The 12,081-nt window shown below is 31.2% G+C and overlaps 2 protein-coding genes across 4 annotated transcripts; both read right to left on the bottom strand.

Annotated features, from left to right (window-relative positions):
- Positions 1-1,243: 1,243 nt before the first annotated feature.
- On the bottom strand, positions 1,244-5,994 carry LOC108489477 (methylenetetrahydrofolate reductase 2). 3 transcript variants are annotated; one of them, XM_053020184.1, is made up of 12 exons: positions 5,746-5,994; positions 4,970-5,411; positions 4,833-4,893; positions 4,670-4,752; positions 4,400-4,573; positions 3,905-4,078; positions 3,276-3,376; positions 3,055-3,166; positions 2,592-2,672; positions 2,315-2,492; positions 1,780-2,114; positions 1,244-1,578 (listed from the first exon to the last, which is right to left on the bottom strand). In XM_053020184.1, the coding sequence occupies exons 2-12, from the start codon at positions 5,366-5,368 to the stop codon at positions 1,495-1,497; spliced, it is 1,782 nt and encodes a 593-aa protein (XP_052876144.1). In that variant the 5' UTR covers positions 5,369-5,411; positions 5,746-5,994; the 3' UTR covers positions 1,244-1,494. The 3 variants fall into 3 exon arrangements, with proteins under 3 accessions (XP_052876144.1, XP_017649543.1, XP_052876145.1); XM_017794054.2 differs by having other exon boundaries at positions 5,820-5,992; XM_053020185.1 differs by having other exon boundaries at positions 5,493-5,772.
- Positions 5,995-7,055: 1,061 nt separating this feature from the next.
- Positions 7,056-9,434, bottom strand: LOC108487574 (glycine-rich RNA-binding protein 2, mitochondrial-like). Its single transcript, XM_017791947.2, has 5 exons — positions 9,152-9,434; positions 8,271-8,397; positions 8,118-8,186; positions 7,474-7,580; positions 7,056-7,391 (listed from the first exon to the last, which is right to left on the bottom strand). The coding sequence occupies exons 2-5, from the start codon at positions 8,386-8,388 to the stop codon at positions 7,266-7,268; spliced, it is 420 nt and encodes a 139-aa protein (XP_017647436.1). The 5' UTR covers positions 8,389-8,397; positions 9,152-9,434; the 3' UTR covers positions 7,056-7,265.
- Between the last annotated feature and the right edge of the window lie 2,647 nt (positions 9,435-12,081).

Below are 12,081 nucleotides of genomic sequence, written 5' to 3'. Positions count from 1 at the left end.
GGTTTGTCGCCTCCTCTCACAAAGGATGGGCTCACTAGGCCCATCTCATGTACTAGATACAATTATGTGTGTTATCTAAACTTTTATCCAACACTTATAATTTGTCAACCCAATAACTATTTTTCTATTTCCAAAATATTACTTAATTAAATTAAATTATCCAATTAAAATATTTTCTTAACCCAAACCTAATTCTGTTAAAGTCATGGCAACTTCAATTATTTAATTGTGACCAATAATTCAAAGTAATTAATTTAATTTTTATACCATCTTTTAAAATTAGCGAGAAAATCCATTCATTGTGAATAGTGATACATGTTTTAATAGCCTAATGAAGGAAAGATACATGGCTAGGATCGCTAAACTAGTAGCATAAGAAAACTATTAGAGATGCACCATCGTGTTCAACCATTAATAACAACATTCTATCCCTGCCACCATTTGGTGGAGCCGACAATGAACTTTGATTAACAATAACAATGCTAAAGGTCCCAAAAAAATCTTTAACATTGGTGATGCACAAAACCAAAACCAATTTCCAAATGGCCCAACCTCCTTCAAAAGTTCCTCAAAACAAAACTTCCATAAACCAAACTAAAAGTAACAACTAAGAAAACCACTAAAACAATAACTACTAACATCGTCAAAGCTTTCAGAGAAAACAAAGTAGACTACAATCACAGCCATCACTTTTAGAAAAAGTAAAATGGACTTCAATTATGAACATGCTTTCACCCAATAGCACCTATCGTCTGCCAAGAAAACTACCATAAAAGTGATTTAAAAAAAAAAAACTAGAAGGAAATTGGCAAGAAAGTATAGTTAAAATATCGTGCAATACCATTAGATTAAAATATGTTATTTTGAAAATAAAATCAAAATGCTAACTTATTTTGAGAATTGAAATTTTAAATTCTTTTATTCAAAGAAAAGGAAGCCATAGCATTGATGACAAATGTTAAAGCACATCTTGTATACCTAGATTCAAATCTTATTATATGTAATTGACATATATAAATCTCTAATCCCATCATATGTTGTCATGTGTAGAATTAATTCTAGTTTGGATTATTTTGACATGTTTATGTTTGTACTATGATCACTTTATACGCACTGCAAATTCAATCTAGAATAAACTTCAAATAACAATATGTTAACTAAACTGAATTGAAAATTAATTTCAAGTCCGATGACCTGGTTAAGATTATTCTGGTTCTAGTTCAAATAACAATATATGTAATCATTTAACAGCCAAGAAATACGTTGATGCATCGCATAAATAATAATAATAATAATAATAATAATCTCTTGATATATTGTAATTTGCATGATGAAGGGAATGGTTAAAATTCCAAGGAATTATTATTACAAATTTCTCTCTTTTTTTTTTATGAAATCATTATAAAAAAATAACCTGACAACTCAAACATAATGATACTATATGGGGCTTAAGAGCTTTGGTAAGTTCAGGGCTTGAAGGCGGCAATCTCATCTTCAAAGGTCTCCAAAAACAGCAAAAACATCACTACCAATGTAATCATTATCAACCAAACTCACCAAATAATAGCTGCTCTGAACCTGCAAAAAATGGAAACCAACCCAATTCATTATTATATTTATATGATTCTTGTCAATAATCCTATGAAAAATGAAGTTGCTTGAGTGAAGAATATAGGGTAGGCAACCGGAGGCCTTCTATAAGATCAGGTTAGGTGAAACCCTAGCAAGCATCAAAGTGATCAACTACTGTTCGAGATTTGGATAAGTTCATTTGCTAACCTCTTCTAGCAATTTTTTCGACGGATCGCCTTCTGGGTACAGTGCAGCCCATGCTCTTGACCAGATTTCGAATGCTTCATCCTTCCACACCATGAAGCTGGCAGGATCCACCACTGTTGGCTGGACTATTTCTTTGGCTGGGAACACTCCCCAAGTTACAGCATTAACATCTGTCGTGCCAATGTTCGATATCAAATTCCCTTTTTTGTTGACAGCAATGTAGGTAATAGATGACAAGGGCTTGCATTTATTGACAAGTGCATCTAGTTTTTCCTTTGAGCAAAAAAACTCAAGATAAGCCTTCTGGTAAACATACCCTCCAGGGCCACCCCAACCTGCAAGCAGCCAAGTTTGAACAAGTTAGAGCAAACACAGCACCAGCTTTTACTACAAAAACTGTAAGCTGAGAAACCATAGGCTCTTAATATTTTGAAGTTTAATTAGCAGTCTGTTTCTTTGGATAATCTTCCAATTTTATGCTCAATAAAATACATAATTCAGTTCCCTCTTTAAAGTCTTAACACTTGGTACTTACCGACAGATGGAGAATCAGAGCGTTCACCATTGACAGCAGGTTGGCTATTGATAGTAAGGAAACCCTTCAAATTGATCTTTCCCAGCTGTTCATGTATGATCTTTGTCTCAGGCTGAAGTGAATCCAGTTCGGACCAAGGACTACTTCTCAACTTTCCCAGACAATAACTTTTAAATTTCTGACAAAAACCAGTTCAAGATGAACAATATCATAATTATATTCGACTGACATAAAACTAGAAAAGACTGAATAGATTCCAAGCTACAAATTCTAGTACCTCTTGAATATCATCAATGCTTTTCAATGGGGTAGCCCATTCTTCTTGAAGTTTCTTGTCACGTGCTCGAGGCCTCATGAACTATTAAGAAATTAATCACTTTGGTCATACAAAAGAACTAATTGACTAGTGGCAACAGTTCCCTGACCAAACTATAGGGCACGACATATCAACATTTGAGCAATAAAACAATATCACAAAAACGAATAACTTCTTACATGAAAACAAATGTTTGAGTTGCAAGAATAAAAAAATAGAAAAAAAATCAAACGTTTAACTAATGTATCAAATTCCCATGAGCATCTAGCATATACTACTTATAAATGCATTTGACATTTACTATTCAAATTGAGGTTTCATATAATCAATAGTAACTCCAAGAGAAATTTAATGCATCAAAGATGTTTTGTTATGATTTATACGAAACAAAAAAAAAGGGCAAAGGTTCAACCACTTTGTGTACCTGATGGTCTGTTAGTGCACCATAGGACGGATTTCGAGAATCACCCCATCGCCCATATGGGTACTGATCCCAACCAATAGTCCTGGTTATGTAACTCTTAGGACGGTTAGACCTGCCATCATTAGCTAGAAGCATCAGATATCCATGAATATTTAAAAATTATAACGCATTAAACTGAAGATAAATAGCCAAAGACATGAAGTTCAACATCTATCACACACCAAAATATTGGACGAACATCTTCTTTAACACGAAAAACATTTGCAGGGCGTCTCCAAGGTAAGGACCTAGAAATTTTGGACTCTTCAATCAATCCAAGATTCTGCCAACATAAGCCGACTATTAGCATGGTGCAAATGAAGTGATGATACATTGGAAAACAAAGATCAATGTAGCTGACCCAAAACTATTGCCAAAATTCATTTATCATTTACTTTCAATAGATGAAAAGTAAGTTCCTTACAGTTTATCTTAAATTGAACAGCAAGTCATTTTAACGAAATTTGTGAGTAAACCCCAGTCTTATTCTATACTTGCACGTCTTTGCTTTCCTTAATTATTTGAACTGATATTCACCTAATTATTTGAAAGTAAACAATGGGAAAGCTTGACACTGAAAATGCTAAGAGGCAGTTCAAGGTTTTCTAAAATAAGTGAAGAACAAAAATATGTAGTTAAGAGTTCTTATTAACCCTGCAAGTCTTCAATTTGAGGGAGGAAGATATCTTGAACTACATATTTGTTCCAAGAATTTTCCTTTCTAAATTTCAAAGTTAAAGAAGTAAATGCTATTCCATAATCACCTCTACATGCCAAAATAATGATATAATATGGGATAACAAAAACCAACCATTAGGATAGCTAATGCAGATTTCTCCATGTTTAATGTATAAAGGTGCAATGTCTTAACCCCATGAGCTAAAATCTTGCGGCACATTTCTGTTCCAAGGTGAACTCCATAGGCTTTGACAGCTTCTTCGTTGTCCTTGATAGCCTCTAAGGCAGCAGTAATCTCAGCTGGTATCTACAATGAGCCATGCAGGTGTTACATTTTTAAAATGTTAACAGAAATTGCCACCAAAAATAGCTTTTGTGGCCACTCTTTATAAGCGGATGTAATAATTAGTTGCCAAGAAAAAACAAGCAAAGAGTGCATTGCAATGGCGTGGGATGCCCTTCCAAATTAGAGGCCTTCAGAACCTTGTATCTTTTAGCCTTTTGAGAAGAATGATGCTGCTTTCATTTCCTTCATGCAAAAACATCCAACTAGTACATGCGCCATTTGAATAAATTTTACCAAATTGATACTATTTAATGCTCAAAAATATCATGTTATACCGCATACCTTAGTTTTGCAAAAGCCAGTCATTCGCAAGAAACCCTTGTAGTTATTAATGGGCATAATACCCGGCACGATAGGACAATTAATTCCAATTTGGCGACATTCATTGACAAATTTGAGAAAGATATCGGTATCATAAAACAGTTGAGTAACAATCAGATCAGCTCCTGCATCAACCTATGTAGTAAAGAAGATTTTAGCATGAAAATTAACCAATATAAATTAGAATTAAGACAATATTTCCAAATCAAGCAATGAGTTAAAGAGTAAAACCTTTCTCTTTAAGTAGGCAAGATCATTCTGATAAGCTTCAGGTGTGGCTACACCGTCATTTCCTATGGCATCGGGATGTGCCTCTGAGCAAAGAAAGCAAACTATTAATCAAAAGCCACATGAACAAGCCTCTTATATATGTATATATGTCTATGAAAAGCACCTGGATAACCAGCAACTGTGATGCCAAAGTAGTCACCATATTTAGATCTGATATGTTTCACCTAGAATAGGAATTAAAAGTTAGTAACATATGTACATTAAGAAATAAAAACAGGGCAGAATGAGCAATGGCTTTACCAGATCAAGGGCACAGGAGAAGCCGCCTTCGACCTGGACAAACTTATCCTGGCCGTGAGGGGGATCACCTCGGAGGGCGAGAACATTCTGAATACCGTTGGACTTGATGGTCTGAAGAGCATGGTCAATCTTCTCTACGGGCATATTGGTGCAAGTGAGGTGCATCATCGTCTCCACACAGATGATATTCTGCATCTTGTTAGCAATGTCGAGGGTGAGATCAGCAGTGGAACCACCTGCACCCCATGTAATGTCACAGAAGGACGGGTTATGAGCAACCATACGATCCATTCTCTCGAATAGGTTGTCTACTCCATCCTCAGTCTTTGGAGGGAAGAACTCAAAGGAAAACACCACTTTCCCTTCTTGCAAAGATTGGATCTTCTCTATCACCTTCATCTTTAATTGGATCTTGAACTCTCGGTGTCACCAACACCAACTTCTGCAAGAATTCAATATGAAACTGAGGTGTTTGGAGAGATAAAACAAGAAAAGAACAACAGGAAGTCGCAACAAAACAAACCCAAGACCGAATCTGAATCTAAAAGAATAACCGATGGTTCAGAGCAAAAACGATCACTTTGAACATCATAGAAGAAGATAAAAATGGGCAATCTTGAAATCAATCCTTTCTAAGTAAATCGTATAGGATAAAGCATGAATGATAAACTAAAAGTCATAGATCAGATGAGCTAAAATTTAAGCGGCCACTGTTAAGAAATACATTATGAAGAATCAACAAGGCACTAAACAAAGACTGAAAGTCCAAATCTAACATTTGTAGTAGTACATTGTCCCAAATTCATGGAAACACAAAAATATCCCAGAAAAATAGGAAAAAGAGACTCACAAATGGGTTTGTGGTTGGTTAAGAGAGAGATGGGAGGTGGAGGCATTGCAATGGGAGTATTTGCATTTGAGAGAGGAAGGGAACGGATGGGGGTTGGTGTCTTTTGAAATGACGTTGTTGCCCACTCAACAACCCAATGGCCTTATCCCACTCTCAATTCAGTATTTACCCATTAAAGGTCAATACCATACGGTTTAATTCTTATGCCCCTGCCCTTTTGCACTTTTTTTTAATTTAGGAAAACCAATCTCTTTCATTTGAAAATATATAATCAATTCAGATTTAACTAAAGTGTTATCAAGTCAACTTTGATTTCTAAATGGGAGATTAAATTTTTTAAATTTAAAAAAGTAGAGGGAGTGAGAGGAAATTAGACCATAAGATACTAATACGGTTGTCGTATATATTGCTTACCAACCACAAACAGCGATGCCGACATGTTGGTGGCGTCAGCTTGAAATGAATCACAAAATTGGCGATTGTATTTTCCTTTTCTTACCAAAACTCACTATTATTTCATTGTTTTAGTTTCATCCCTCTTTTTAGTTCGTACACTGAATCAGCTTTTGACCTTTTTCCTTACTCTTTTTATGGCCGATTTTAATAAAAATAAATACCATTTTTAAGAAAATAGATTGATTTTGTGGAGAGAACTGAAACGTATTTTGTAGAATGCATTTTTAACTTTTTAACACATCACTTCTTTTGGTGATTTTGTTTTAATATTTTCTTCCTCAAGCTTTTTTTGATTAAATAATTAATTAATAGTGATTTTAGATTTGATTCACATTTGTATTTTTTATTTTATATCGTTTTAAATTTTTTATTTAATATTTTTAATTAATATTATTTTCAAATTTTTATTTTAATTTATTTTTAAATTAATATTTTTATTTATAAAATTAAATAATTATTACCAATTATATAATAAAAATATTTTTTATAAAATTGATATTTTATCAAAATGTTAAATATATTTTATTTTGTAAAAACATCAACTAATTTTTTGATATATTTTTATACATATAATATTTATATATCAAAATATTTGTTTCTTCCTCCTATAATGTGGGAAGGTTAATTTCTAATATTATAAAATAATTTTTCAAACATCACTATGTTTATTTATAAAATATTTCAAATACAAATACAAAAATATATAATACTAAAATTTACTACACTCATGATATAGATTGAAAAAAATATTACACATGAAAATTATATTTACTAAAAATATTTTGGCAATATTTAATTGATTTTATAAATAAAAAGTTATTAATTAAAAAACCTTGATAACTCAAGGAAAAATCACAATTAATTAATCAACCTCTAACTAGAGAAAACTAGTTGCATAAGTTTTTAGCATATAATTCGAATATAAATAACTGTATCATCAAATCTACTAGCTCTAGGAACATGATTATGGAAAGATTTTGATGGGAGAACCTAGTAACCAGCATCCCTACCGAAACCATCACTACCACGGAAACCACCATTACCACCATAAGCTCGAGGGCCGCCACTAGGTCTTTCATTGGCATAACTTACTCGAATATTTCGGCCATTGAGTTCCTGTAATTTCAGTACCACAAAATAATCAAATACCAGATTCACCAGAAACATGTTCCATATACCAATGTCTTTTTTCCCTCACCTGACCATCCATGGCTGACAAGGCATTGCTGGCAGATTCATCATCAGCAAAGTTTACAAAACCGAAACCCCTAGACCTCCCTGTGTCTCTATCGATGATAATCTTAGCTGACCAACATAAATCAGAGAATGAGAACGTGAATAGAAGCAGGCGTTATTAATCTGTAATAGATACCATCATTCATAAACGACATTAAAAAAACGCAGAGTTCACTGGCCAAAATCATTAACCAAGTAGACAAGCAACCTGGTTATAGTTTTCAATTAAAACACAATGCTACATGCTCACCAGCAGTCATCATTATTCAACTTCTGCCATGAGAAATCTCTAGAGATAAACTAGTAACCATTTCGAGAATGGACAACACGTATGAATAGAGCCTAGACATGCCAAACTATGCGTTATGCATCCAAAACACACAATAAATGAACAACAGCAAACACCTAAGAAACACATTAAAATTCCTAGTCACACTTTGTGCGCTGTTACAAGTAACCCATGCCCGAGGGAAAAGATAGAACAAAAGAACCCCATTCATCTGCTTGACAAGAAAATGAAGCTAATATTTATATACTAGACTACAATAGTCAAACTTACAAAAAAACCAAAAACATAATATCATCAGCATTAGTGATACAACTCACCTTCTGTCACATCACCAAACCCCGAAAATGCTTCCTTGAGAGTTTGATCATCAGTTCCATATGAAAGGCCTAAGAAGCATAGATTCAAGTCAAATACACAATATAAATTATATCTGCATCAAATCTTCAGCCAAGAATCCAATGTGTCAATACCTCCAATAAAAAGCTTTTTGGTTGATGAGGACATGCAGCGAATAGAGCTAAGCATGGATGTAGCTGGGATTTGCCCATTTAACCTCAGAAGGCTTCCAAGTTTGCTAGAAAATGCCATAATATGTTACTGTATCATTTTTTTTTTCACAGCACCACCAACAAGAAGAACAAACATAAACATATGTCATGTTAGTAGCAAGAAAACCAAAACAACACATTGCAAATCCCAAAAACAAATCCTATTAGATTATAGCTGAATGGGTTTAACATGTAAATCAACCTCACAAATATATCCATAATATACCTACAAAGAACATACAAGATCAATGTAATTCAGCGAAACAGGATGAAGATACAATGCATACACACACAACCACACATACAAAAAAAAAAGACAAGATCACTGCAAAGAAGTTCAGTCAAGGCCAATACGAGTAGCAGGAGAGAAATTAAAATAATCCCAGTCGTTCAATATGAGAGCCAACATTTTACGCCATCATTGCATTAAATTAAGAATTCAAGGTTATGATTGAATTTATAACTTTTTTATTCATAATAAACAGTTTTACATAGATGTTTATTCCTTCTTCAAAAAGAAAGGGTTAAACTTCCCAGTTATTCAAGTAGTAAAAACAAAAGAAAATAAAACATGTTATCATATATCCCATGAACAAGAAAACTATTGCACAAAAAAAAAAAAAAGTAAAAACCCAAAAAGAGAGATATGCTACATAAACATTAAAAACAATCAAAAAAGAAAAACCCTAAATAAAATCAACAAAACAAGATAAATTAACCCGAAAAAGAATCAGAAAATTCATCATCTAAACTTCAAATTGATGCCAAGAATGAAACCCACAAGAGCTATAAAACAAAATTACCTTAAGAAGAAAAAAAGGACAAAGAAATTTGTCAGAGAAACAGCAAGAAACGAATGAAGCTCCTAGGGTTTAAGAGCTTTGAGCCACAATGAAGAAAAATATCATCCCTTGCATCGTTTAATAGAGGGGAGGTTTAAGGAGCTTTGCTTAGATACGGTGTGGGTGAATTGTAATCTTTTCCTATTCTGTGCTTTGATTGGTTGTACCCGAGTGATACTTTGGTCGAGCGTTGGTCTTCCGTAGCGAAACGTACATTATGTAATGCGTAAAATTGAGGAACCGTAGAGAAAAAGACCGTACGTGGGTGAGGCTTTTCCTTTATGTTATTGGTCGGCGGTATGATCAGTCCACGTCAGCAAAAATATCTTGAAATTGGGTTGGGCTCTAAACCTGGTTATTGCGTATACATTCTGTTGGTCGGGTTTTTTAATATTAAAAATCGAATAAATTAAATTTATCACTGAATAAATCGAATTTAAAAGAAGTAAAATCGAATAAATTGAATTAAAAATTTTAATTCCATTTTTGGTTTTTAATATGGATTTTTTAATTCAAGTATTTATTATTTTATTTCTTTTTTTTACATAATTATCTTTTTTTCAATTTACTAAGTTGTATCACTTTTACTTTTATTTTTAAAATTATTTATTAAAGTATTAAAATATTTTTAATGAACTCAAAAATCAAAAAATATCTCTTTTTTTTTACATGGCCAACATATCATTACTTTGATATATGAAATTTATCATAAAACAATCGAGTATATGAAATTTATTATTTTATTATAAATGAAATATTTATCATTTAATTTCTATCAACTTTATACATATAAAAAGTGATAAAAGATTTCCCGGGAATATGCAATTTCAAATTATTTTATATATAAATTTCATAAAATTAAATGATAATTTTTTTATTTTCTTGCGTATAAATATTAAATTTAAATTAGTTTATATATAGTAAATGATAAAAATTAAAATGAATATCATAACAAAAATTAAATTATCAATTTGGGTTTTAATTACTAATGGTATTAGGTTTAATGAGTTTAGGTTTTAAGAGCATTAAATTTTAATGTGATTTGGGTTTAAAATTTAAATTTGGGCTTGGATATGTAAATGGTTATGAGCTTATAGCTTTAACCGGTTTATTTAGTTTAAAATGTCAAAGCTAAAAATCAACTAAATGAATCAATTAAACCGAACATAAAAATTGATTGAATTAAAAAAGAAAAAAAAAATTTCGGTTTTTATTTTTTTCACACTCCTAAAAGCTTGGCCCGATACTTTTATTATTAGGGTCTTTTATGGACTAATTAGGAAGTTAAAAATTTGACATTTATTTTATTTTAGAGTAAATATGTGATTTAGTCTCAAATTTGGGAGTGATGGATTCAACTCAATTTGGTTAGATTTTTTGGATTTTTGGATTTTCTATATTAATTTTTTATTTTAAATTTTTAGACTTATTTTAACAAATAATTTTTTTATACTTCTACATATTATTTGGTAAAGTTTCATAGTTTATTTTCATAAATATTTTTAAAAAAATAAATTTTCAAGTAAATTAAAATAATTAGCAATTTTATATGGTACTTTTAAAAATATATTTTCATATAAAATTTTTAAGTTATTTTCATTATTTTAAATATAAAATATTTATTTTTATACCATAAAATTGAAATTAATTATAAATTAAATAAAAATAGAATTCTATTTAATTTTGAATAACCATAATTTTTAATTGTGTTTCCTAAATTATTTAAACATCTCAATTCAATTCGATTTCAATTTTTCTTAATAAATAAAAAATTTTATTTGACACTATCAAAGAGAAAAACATTTTTTAATCAGATCCAAATAACTTGTGACAAAAGCTCTCTATCATTTAATCTCCATTTAAAATTTCTCCAACTATTTTTTCATTTATTTTAATTAAATTTAAAATACTTTTTTATTTTACTTTTTTTATTTTACTTTTACTTTTAATTCATTAATTTAATACAAATTTGATGTGGCAATGTATTCGCAATGACATTTTAAAATTGTTGAGATAAGTTTTTGAAATGGCTATCTATGCATCAATGAAAGTAACCATTATACAAACTTTGTAATTTATCTTATTTATTGACATGATTGACTAATATATTTTGAATATTTGCTTGCACCTTTTTTAGGATCTTGTGCAACTTGTCTAGTGTTTATTATTGGAAAAGAGATTGAATAACGTAATGTTACTTTTCAAAGAGTCTTATGCAATCTACTTACCTTATATACCGAGATGCAACTGAAGAAGATATGGGCTAACTTTATGATCTTTTATATCCTTACAACAAGGATAACTGATTTGATGAAATTCAAATAGATCAAGATGAATTAAATGTTACTTTGTAAAGATGGATTTGTGCTCTAAATATGGAAAGCTTGTTCAACCTTTATAGATGTATTATTGTTCAAGCAAGTTTTTTTTGGAGTGCTTGTCAAAATGCCAATAGTAGTAACCATTACAGCTAGTACTTCAACAAGCAACATGACTTGCCATTTTTGGAGTTGATAATCTTTTCAACAAAATCAATTAGGCCACAACTTAGATGATTTTGTGAATGCGTGTTAGCTCATATTTGAATATACATCTCATGAAACAACAATTTTTTGAAGATTAAATAGAATTAAATGAAGCAAACTGGATCTCTTGTTTCGTGGAGATTGACTTGTCTTATTTTGGAGATCTTTGATTCATTCTGGACTTTGTAAGGAATTTGTAAAGCCTTAAATTCTTATATTGTTGGTGATCAACCCAATTAAGCAACAAGGAAAAAATAGTAGAAAAAATTGAGAAATTGAACATACAGATTTAACGTAGAAAAATTCCTCCAAAGAGGATAAAAAATCACGGTTAAAGATAATTTTACTATAATGGCAAAAGAATGA

This window comes from Gossypium arboreum, chromosome 10, assembly GCF_025698485.1.
Source record: "Gossypium arboreum isolate Shixiya-1 chromosome 10, ASM2569848v2, whole genome shotgun sequence".
Classification (NCBI taxonomy): Eukaryota; Viridiplantae; Streptophyta; class Magnoliopsida; order Malvales; family Malvaceae; genus Gossypium; species Gossypium arboreum.
The sequence above is the reverse complement of the archived record's forward strand: the minus strand, read 5'-3'. Positions and strand labels throughout refer to the sequence as shown.

What these genes read in the sequence shown, in the direction of transcription:
- LOC108489477 (XM_053020184.1), bottom strand. Translation starts at nt 5,368, where the DNA reads ATGAAGGTGATAGAGAAGATCCAATCTTTGCAAGAAGGGAAAGTGGTG. An exon ending in TCTCCTGTGCCCTTGATCTG is followed by an intron (nt 4,894 to 4,969) that starts GTAAAGCCATTG and finishes TTCCTATTCTAG; the next exon opens with GTGAAACATATCAGATCTAA. An exon ending in CTGCATTAGCTATCCTAATG is followed by an intron (nt 3,377 to 3,904) that starts GTTGGTTTTTGT and finishes TTATGTTGGCAG; the next exon opens with AATCTTGGATTGATTGAAGA.
- LOC108487574 (XM_017791947.2), bottom strand. Translation starts at nt 8,388, where the DNA reads ATGGCATTTTCTAGCAAACTTGGAAGCCTTCTGAGGTTAAATGGGCAA. An exon ending in GTTTGGTGATGTGACAGAAG is followed by an intron (nt 7,581 to 8,117) that starts GTGAGTTGTATC and finishes TATGTTGGTCAG; the next exon opens with CTAAGATTATCATCGATAGA. An exon ending in TGTCAGCCATGGATGGTCAG is followed by an intron (nt 7,392 to 7,473) that starts GTGAGGGAAAAA and finishes CTGAAATTACAG; the next exon opens with GAACTCAATGGCCGAAATAT.